The sequence below is a fragment of the Triticum dicoccoides genome, chromosome 7A (genome assembly GCF_002162155.2).
Source record: "Triticum dicoccoides isolate Atlit2015 ecotype Zavitan chromosome 7A, WEW_v2.0, whole genome shotgun sequence".
Lineage (NCBI taxonomy): Eukaryota > Viridiplantae > Streptophyta > Magnoliopsida > Poales > Poaceae > Triticum > Triticum dicoccoides.
The window spans coordinates 632,210,022-632,220,585 of NC_041392.1; the positions used below are offsets into that span (position 1 = coordinate 632,210,022).

At 43.3% G+C, this 10,564-nt stretch overlaps 1 protein-coding gene across 1 annotated transcript; it reads right to left on the reverse strand.

The window, feature by feature from the left end:
- Positions 1-1,394: 1,394 nt before the first annotated feature.
- LOC119333739 (protein STRICTOSIDINE SYNTHASE-LIKE 10-like) lies at positions 1,395-5,169 on the reverse strand. Its single transcript, XM_037606532.1, is given in 2 exon segments — positions 1,395-2,118; positions 5,135-5,169. Coding segments are annotated over 2 exon segments (759 nt in total).
- Positions 5,170-10,564: the final 5,395 nt, after the last annotated feature.

Below are 10,564 nucleotides of genomic sequence, written 5' to 3' on the forward strand. Positions count from 1 at the left end.
TAAATTGTGCCACAACCTGCATACACCCAAAGAGAATGTCCTCTCAGCCTACATTGAGGAGGGAAATTGGTAAGTGGAAACAACAACAAAGGCTATTGTCCATACCAAACTGGGGTGACAGAGGAGGGGGAATGGCGATACCGCACTGGACGGTGGGCGTCTATTGGTTGAGTAAGCCTTGTCCAATAACTGTAAATCAGTGCCTGTGGGTTAGCCCATACACTCCACAAGTTCATGTGGCATCTCCGCCATTATCGGCACCTAAATTTCTAACAAAAACACCAAGGAAATCATACTTAATATATATCTATCAGCATCTTACTTGCAATGGAAGCACAATTTAACAAACAAAATTGGTCCCTCACCTAAGTAGTCTTACCTAGATATATGTTGCTAACAGGACGTGGAGTTTCTACACCCAGGAGCAAATGCTCCTGGTGTGAACAGTAACATCAAATAAATTTAAAAATAATTCAAATAATTCTGAAATTTTTTCATGACATACTTTCATAAATGTTTGTTGTGCATGCAAAATTTCGTCGCAAAATCACATTGGTGGAAGGTATGGTAAAAAGACAAAATCGATGCTCTAAAAATGTTACTTACAAAAGCATTTTGAAGCTCTGATTTTGTTTTTTCGGCATGCCTTCCACAAATGTGATTTCGCAATAAAATTTTGCATACGCAACAAACATTTGTGGAAGTATGTCACAAAAAAATTCCAGAATTTTTTGAATAATTTTTCTATTTTTTTGATGTTACTGTTCACACCAGGAGCATTTGCTCCTGGGTGTAGAAATGTACTTTCGTGCTAACAGTCACTTAGCTGATTTCCGGTTTGTCAACAATTGATTTCTCTTATTACAAATTTTGCCCGGCTCCAATGAGGGAGGGGCGATGACAACAGCACGCCTTCGGCTCGTTTCAGTTTATGTAGTCGTCGTTAAGTGGTCTACAATATATGTAATTTTATTATTCTGATGTTCGTTGTACTGTCATGATTTAAAATGAATAGATCGAAAGTTTTCTCGCAAAAAAGATGTTCTCTTTTGGCAAGATTGGATTCTCTCGTTTTTGTGAGTATTAACCTTTACTCCTATATGCTAACTATCTTTGATATTCACGACAATGCTCGTGCTTTTTTCTGTCTTTGAAATTCACATATATGCTATTATCTAGTTCTGCAGAAATAACGGTTCTATAGAAAATACATGAACATCCTCAAATAGAAAACTCATCCTAATACTATTTTTTAGAAACTATCCTAATAATATAATAGAATAATAGTCATATGTACAAATAAAGTCAATCAAAACAAAATCATAACAAAAATAAAATAAAAGGTGCATGTCCTAGGAAAATCCTAATTCACATATCTCTAGTAATTGCTTTATCTATTTGCGCGTGACGACGGACACATAATGAAGCTCGACGGATCCCATGAACAATCTGTCGCCTTTCCTCTCCACCACCTCGGTCGGCCTCATGCCCTTCGGTCCCTGCATCTCCTCGATTATTTCTCCGTCGGCATCGATCCTCAATGCTAGCAGGTGGCTATCAACGCCAAAGGGGAGCTCAGCCTTTTCACGATGTAGTGCCACCAAGTATCCTCCTTCATTGTCGGGCCTCACATTGTCTGGATAGCCAGGGAGGTTGGCGAATAGCTCCATCGAGCTCGCCTTGGAGCCCTTGATCTAGTATCATAGCAGCTTACATGGCCCGGTTGATGAGACGATTAGATGTGTTCGAGCAGCGCTGATGGCGAGGCCATTGGGGTAAGTGATGTCAGCCTGGAGCACGACAACCTTTCTTGTCCATGGCTCATACCTCAGTAGTCGACCCGTCGAGTCTCCGGTTCTTGTGACCATCTCATGTTGTGACCTATTGTAGTTCCTGGAGCTGTCCGTGAAGTAGACCTCGCCGGTTACCTGGTCGATGTCCACCCCATTGGTGAAGCGAAGAGGTACGCCATCAACTACGATGACCAGCACTGTATCCTCCCCACCGCCTGGTGTGACCCTCATGAGCCCCTTGTAGGCATCGGCTATGTACAGGTGCCCAGACTTGAGGTGGAACCACAGGCCGAGCGGCCGGCCGCAGTGGTGAAGGAAATATGCCCTAGAGGCAATAATAAAGTTGTTATTTATATTTCCTTTTATCATGATAAATGTTTATTATTCACGCTACAATTGTATTAACCAGAAACTTAGTACATGTGTGAACACATAGACAAACAGAGTGTCACTAGTATGCCTCTACTTGACTAGCTCGTTGATCAAAGATGGTTAAGTTTCCTAGCCATGGACAAAGAGTTGTCATTTGATAAACGGGATCACATCATTAGAGAATAATGTGATTGACTTGACCCATCCATTAGCTTAACACGATGATCGTTAGTTTACTGCTATTACTTTCTCCATAACTTATACATGTTCCTATGACTATGAGATTATGCAACTCCCGAGTACCGGAGGAACACTTAGTGTTCTATCAAACGTCACAACGTAACTGGGTGACTATAAAGATGCTCTACAGGTGCCGCTGATGGTGTTTGTTGAGTTGGCATAGATCAAGATTAGGATTTGTCACTCCGTGTATCGAAGAGGTATCTCTGGGCCGTCTCGGTAATGCACACCACTATATGCCTTGCATGCAATGTAACTAATGAGTTAGTTACAGGATGTAACATTACGGAACGAGTAAAGAGACTTGCAGGTAATGAGATTGAACTAGGTATTGAGATACCGATAATCGAATCTCGGGCAAGTAACATACCGATGACAAAGGGAACAACATATGTTGTTATGCGGTTTGACCGATAAAGATCTTCGTAGAATATGTAGGAACCAATATGAGCATCCAGGTTCCTCTATTGGTTATTGACCGGAGATGATTTTCGGTCATGTCTACATAGTTCTCGAACCCGTAGGGTCCGCATGCTTAACGTTCGGTGACGATCGGTATTATGAGTTTATGTGTTTTGATGTACCAAAGGTAGTTCGGAGTCCCGGATATGATCACGGGCATGACGAGGAGTCTCGGAATGGTCGAGACATAAATATTGATATATTGGAAGCCTATGTTTGGACATCGGAGTGGTTCCGGATGAGTTCGAGCATTTACCGGAGTACCGGGAGGTTACCGGAACCCCTCGGGGAGTATATGGGCCTTATTGCGCCTTAGTGGAAAAGGAGAAGAGGAAGAGAAAGGTGGAGGGCGCGCCCCCCTAGCCCAATCTGAATTGGGTGGGGGCCGCCTCCCCCCTTCCTTCCTTCTCTCTTCCCCTTCCTTCTCTCCTACTCCTACTAGGGAAAGGGGGAATCCTACTCCTGGTGGGAGTAGGACTCCCCCTAGGGCATGCCATAGAGAGGGCCGGCCCTTCCCTCATCCACTCCTTTATATACGGGGGAGGGGGGCACCCCATAGACACACAAGTTGATCTCTTAGCCATGTGTGGTGCACCCCTCCACCATAATCCACCTCGGTCATATCGTTGCAGTGCTTAGGCGAAGCCTTGCGCTGGTAGCTTCATCATCACCGTCATCATGCCGTAGTGCTAGAGAAAATCTCCCTCGACACTCAGCTGGATCTAGAGTTCCCGGGACGTCACCGAGCTGAATGTGTGCAGATCGCGGAGGTGTCGTACCTTCGGTGCTAGGATCGGTCGGATCGTGTAGATGTACGACTACATCAACCGCGTTGTCATAACGCTTTTGCTTACGGTCTACGAGGGTACGTAGACAACACTCTTCCCTTCTCGTTTCTATGCATCACCTAGATAGATCTTGTGTGTGCGTAGGATTTTTTTTAAATTATTGCGTTCCCCAACAGTGGTATCAGATCCAGGTCTATGCATAGATGTTATATGCACGAGTAGAACACAAAGGAGTTGTGGGCGTGGGTATATACATATTGCTTGCCGTCACTAGTTGGTTCTTGATTTAGCGGTATTGTCGGATGAAGCGGCTAAGACCGACATTACGCGTACGCTTACGCGAGACTAGTTCTACCGACGTGCTTCACACACAGATGGCTAGTGGGTGTCAGTTTCTCCAACTTTAGTTGAATCGGATTCAATGAACAGGGTTCTTTCTGAAGATCAAAAAGCAATCACTATACCGCATTGTGGTTTTTTGATGCGTAGGTAAGAACGGTTCTTGCTCAGCCCGTAGCAGCCACGTAAAACTTGCAACAACAAACTAGAGGAAGTCTAACTTGTTTTTGCAGGGTATGTTGTAATGTGATATGGTCAAGACATGATGTTAAATTTTATTGTATCATGTTTTGTAACAGAGTTATCGTCAACTGGCAGGAGCCATATGGTTGTCGCTTTATTGTATGAAATGCAATCGCCATGTAATTGCTTTACTTTATCACTAAGCGGTAGCAATAGTCGTAGAAGCAATAGTTGGCGAGACGACAACGATGCTTTGATGGAGATCAAGGTGTCAAGCTGGTGACAATGGTGATCATGATGGTGCTTTGAAGATGGAGATCAAAGACACAAGATGATGACGGCCATATCATATCACTTATATTGATTGCATGTGATGTTTATCCTTTATGCATGTTATTTTGCTTAGTTCGACGGTAGCATTATAAGATGATCTCTCACTAAATTTCAAGGTATAAGTGTTCTCCCTGAGTATGCACCGTTGCTACAGTTCATCATGCTGAGACACCACGTGATGATCGGGTGTGACAAGCTCTACGTTCACATACAATGGGTGCAAGCCAGTTTTGCACACACATAATAGTTAGGTTAAACTTGACGAGCCTAGCATATACAGATATGACCTCGGAACACTGAGACCGAAAGGTCGAGCGTGAATCCTATAGTAGATATGATCAACATAGTGATGTTCACCATTGAAAACTACTCCATCTCATGTGATGATCGGACATGGTTTAGTTGATATGGATCACGTGATCACTTAGATGATTAGAGGGATGTCTATCTAAGTGGGAGTTCTTAAATAATTTGATTAATTGAACTTTAATTTATCATGAACTTAGTACCTGATAGTATTTTGCATGTCTATGTTGTTGTAGATAGATGGCCCGTGCTGTTGTTCCGTTGAATTTTAATTCGTTCCTAGAGAAAACTAAGTTGAAAGATGATGGTAGCAATTACACGGTCTGGGTTCCTAACTTGAGGATTATCCTCATTGCTGTAGCATTGCAAATTTTCAATTTGGAATGTTATACATTAGGTCATCACTGCATATCATATTTTATTTGCTTTTGGCCTGATCCAGAAATTTTACGCAACTCAAAGACCCACAGAGAGAGTTGCGGATTTCGTTATTTTCATATTTGAGTTTTTCTCAAATTTTGAAAAGAGGATCATTGATTTTATTTATTTTATCTTTAATTATTTCTATAATAAAAATATGAGAGAGGGAATAAAATGACTTTCCCAAAATAAAGAAATATTGAAGGTTTAATAAAAAAATCAAGTAACATTTTATTTTGGATTTTTTCGCTCTTTTATTTGAATTTAGGAAAAAATGCACGTTTTTAAAACTGCATTTTAGGGCCAAGAAAATGTTCATCCTATTCTAAATATTTTATTTAGACGGTGAAAATTTGTTAGCCGCCGCCGCCGCCGCCCGCATTTGGATCGGGACCGGAGTCCCGATAGCCGCCGCCTCAGCCCCTCCCGCAAGCCACCGCCGCCACCCCACCCCCTTTATAAACCGACCCGGGGCCTCCCCTGGAGGCCCACAGCCGGAGCCGCCGCCGCCGCATGCCACCGCCGCCCCGTCGCCTTGCGCCGCCGCCGCTAGGAACCGCCGCCCCGCCACCCCACGCCGCCCACCGCCACCGGAGCCCCGCCAGAGCCCGAGCCGAGGTAGCCGCCCGCCACCCCGGTTTTCTAAGAAAAACCGATCCAGTTTTTTTAGAAACGCCAGGTTTATTTTTTTAGATCGGTTTTATCGGTTCTTTTATTTAGCTAGCGTTCGCTCGTTCGTTTTAACGAACGCGTTCACCGTTTTGTTTCAGATAACGAACATTCGTCCGTTAATCTGTTTGCCAGTTTTTCTTTTTCTCGGATTTTCCGAGGTTATTTCTGATCGTCATTTCTGATCCGATTTTCGTTTTAGTTTATCTTTTCGCTCGTTTATCGGAATCAGGCGATTCAAGCGCCTGGGTTTCGTCTCGAAACCCTCTTTCCGTTTAACCAACTCAAACAAGTTTTTGCATCTGTAAAATTTGACTTAGATCCAGATTAGAAAATGAAGTTTGTTTCTTTCGCTATTTGACTTTCGTTGTTTCGTTCGATTTGATTCATTTTATAAACTGGAGTTCTTAAGTTGAACTTTCTGGTTAGATTTCTTATTTGAGTTATACCCGTGCATTAGATGAGTACTTATTGTATGCTTGTTTGTTTGCGATAGAGTACCCAGAGTGCGCCGCTTGCTACTTTGAATCTCTACGTTTCGCGGATCATCAGCAAGGCAAATAACACTTTGATCATATCTCTTCGTACCCAGTTTTATTGCATTAGATCAATCCTCAAACAATTGCATGATTAGGATCTAATTAAATTGTGGGTTTTGGGAAGTAGATGAGCTAGTACCTATTACCTGTTTTATTATCAAACCCTTGGGAGTTACTTCTACGTTTGCTTATTATGCCATGCTATACTAGACGTGGATTGGGTGAGTGTATCCATCACAGATGTGAGATTAATAAATTAATGGTTTATTTAAGGTGGCAACTTAAACACACATCTGGGTGGATTGAGGCACCTGGGTATTCCAGCGATTGCCTGTTTTTTTTTCTTTATGGACCGCCACCCAGGCTCAAAGGGATCATGTGATTATTCATACTAGAAACTTCCGTGTGCAGCCACAAGCTACTATGGGCTGTAGCATAGTTGACTAAGTCGTGCGAACTCTTACAGTGGTAGACTAGCAGATGTAGGGGATGTAGGTTGGTACTGTCTACCCGATCGTAAGGTGCTAGCACTTCTGAAAGACTATGTCTCAGTCATCCGTTTCTCAAACATCATGAAGTGCAAGAATCCCAACGGAGGAGATCGAGTTTTGTGGGGAAAAGTGCGCAAACCTCTGCAGAGTGTATAAACTAATCAAGGTTAGCCGTGTCCCCGGTTATGGACGTCTTGAGTATCTAGTACTTGGATTATCATGTGAATCTCATCATGTTACTTTACATAATACTGTTAGGTTTTAATGATGATACTTAATTGGGATTGAGAGAATGTCTATCTTCTCAATGTTTAACAACCACCATGATAGTTAAATAAAATTTATTCCTTTATACTAGGGAAAAATTGGCTTTATGCAAAAACTGTAACCATAGAGCTTTCCACCAGCCATATATGCATGTAGTATAGCTCTATTCCTTCATTACTCTCTATGTGTTACATTGCCAGCATATTCCATGTGCTGACCCATTTTCGGGCTGCAACGTTCATGTTGCAGACTTTTCAGACGACGAGTAAGGTGCCTTTAGGTCGTGGTTCTATACTCAGTGATGCCGTTGGAGTTGATGGACTCACTTATCTTCCAAGCCTTCCGCTGTTATCGTTATTAGATGGCCTTAAGCCATATTTATTGTAATAAGTTCTCTTTTGAGACATTCGATGTAATAAGTGTGTGATTGCTACTCTGTTATAAATCCTTCAAGTACTGTGCGTGTCAGCATTACTGATCCAGGGATGACACTAAAGCACAGAGATCAGACTATTTAAGGTCTGGTCGCTACAAGATGGTATCAGAGCACACGCTGACTATAGGACACGACTACTAAGCTAAAAGCCCTAGATCACTGCTCACTCTTCTCATTTATGACTCCACATATTTTCTACTCTTTTAGGATGGCAGATGCAAGGAACAAGTTCACGCAACCGGATGAAGATACACCCTTTGGACGTCACTTGAAGGAAGTCACTAGATACTTGAACATCAAAGTACCAAGCTTCACCGGGACCTACAACACCACTTTACCTGAAGAGAAATGTTGGATGATTCAAGTTCAAGTTCCAGGAAGGATGTTCATGCCCGTCACTGAGCCCATAGAGTTTTCCTTTGATGGACCAACCTGGAGTCTAGGAAAGAGCATGGCAGCCCACATCACTATGGGGCGCATTGGAGAAGTTTACCACAAGGATCTCAAGGATACTATCTACCAGATTTGTGGGCGCCGAGATGAGAAATGGGAGATGATCAGCACCAGAAAGGATAGATCAATTGCAACTTTCATCCAAGAGTTAAACCAGCACATTCGACGCCAGGAGAACCAGATGTGTGCAGACATGATAGACCCGAAGAAAGCCATGACCAAGATCACGGAGCTAGAGGAAGAACTCAAGTCTACACGCGATGGATATGAGGAGGAAATAGCAACACTAGTTGAGAAGAATGATGATTTGAAGAAGAAGCTAAAAGTGTTCATGGGATTTCCCGCAACTGGAGGAGAAGACGAAGATTGCACTTGTCCAGAGAACTACATCATCATCGACGACACCGACTCAGACCCAGACGATAGCGGTGATGACTATGTTGATGAAGCTGGAGCAGATATCATGGAGTCTTCATCAGAGTAGTTTTTCTAGACGACCACCATAACAGTAGTAGTATTCCCCCATGTATCTAGTATAGCCCAAGCACTTTTGTAACGATAGATAGACCGTTGTATGCCCTTGTTTGATTGAATGAAGTGATTTTGTTTGCATTTGCCTCATGTGCATATCGGTAGTGCTTTCCCTCTAGACCTCATTCTATTCTATATTCTCATCTTTTCTAAACCCCAGATGCCTCCGAGACATGACAATGGATTTGCTTTCCCACCGAAGCTCACTCAGTTGATCCAGCAGCAGAATACATTGATGCAGTTGCTAGTCCAGAATCAGAATCAGGGGAACAACAACAACAACAACCCACCACTGCCACCACCTGTTGATCACTTAACCCGTTTTCTTAGGCTGAATCCGTCGGTGTTCTCTAGTAGCACCGAGCCTATAGTAGCAGATGATTGGCTCCGCAACATTGGAAGGGAGTTAACCACTACAGGATGTACTGATGCTGAGAAGGTGCGCTTTGCCACACATCAATTGGATGGACCAGCAGCATCATGGTGGGAGAATTACACTGTCACCTACCCTATAGCCATGGTGACATGGGACCAATTTCAGTAGGATTTTCGTACTGCCCATGTTTCAGCAGGAGCTATGGCGATGAAGAAGTGTGAGTTTCGTAACTTGTGCCAAGGAGGACAGACAGTTGGCCAGTATGTGGATGACTTTAGTAAGCTAACACATTATGCCCCAGATGACGTTGCTACGGATGCAGCTAAGCAGGAGAAGTTTCTGGAAGGACTAAATGATCAGTTGAGCATGCAGTTGATGGTAGCAAGCTTCAACAATTACCTGGAGTTGGTAGATCGCGCTCTTATGATTGAAGGGAAGTAGCAGCAGATTGAAAACCGCAAGGAAGTATGGACAAGGGAAGTACAATTCTGGAGCTCGGCAGAAGCCACGTTTTACCCCTAAACCGGGAGGACATTTTCAGCATACCCATGGAGGAGGCAGCTCGCCCAATCATAATGGCCCCAAGAATGGTAATGGGAATGGAGGAAGCAATGGCCAGAACCGTACCAACCCATCAACGCCAGCCAAGAGAGACCTGAGCCAAGTCACTTACTATAAGTGCCAGAAGACTGGATATTACGCCAATGAATGTCCTGAAGCCCAAAATGGAAATAGCAATGTAAGCTCTGGGAAGAAGCCGAACCCTTTCAATAGGGGATAGGTGAACCACGTTAACGTGGAGGAGGTTGAAGTTCAGCCAGATGCAGTAATAGGTAAGTTTTTGGTTAAGTCATTTACTGCACTCATTCTTTTTGATACTGGTGCATCCCATTCATACATCTCAAGGGGATTTGTGGATAAGTATAAACTGCCAACCCAAGCCCTTAGGTCACCCATGTTAGTAACCTCGCTTGGAGCAGAGTATATGGCTAGTCTATGGTGTGATCGGTTACCATTAAGGATTGGTAACTATGTATTTCCCTCGGACCTAATAGTATTGGAATCTCAAGGATTAGATGTGATATTAGGCATGGATTGGTTATCGAAGTATGGAGGGAACATTGAATGCACCAGTAAGCCAATTTTGCTTACGACGCCAGAAGGAAGAAGGATCAAGTATGTATCCCGGCATGTGTCGAAGAGGACTCAAGTAAATTCCTTATCAGGAGTTGTGTAGGAGGAAGTACCAGTGGTGAAGGATTTCCCTGACATATTTCCAGAGGAGTTGCCAGGCATGCCACCGGATAGAGATATTGAGTTTTTGATTGAGCTCTTTCCAGGCACAGGGCCCATATCTAAGAGACCATACAGGATGCCTGCAAAAGATTTGGAGGAGATTAAGAAGCAGATTAAGGAGTTACTGGATAAAGGTTATATTCACCCAAGTTCTTTGCCTTGGGGATTGTCAGTACTTCTAGTGGAGAAGAAGGATGGATCGTTAAGGATGGTTGTTGATTATCGAGGATTGAATGAAGTAACAATCAAGAACAAGTACCCACTGCCGAT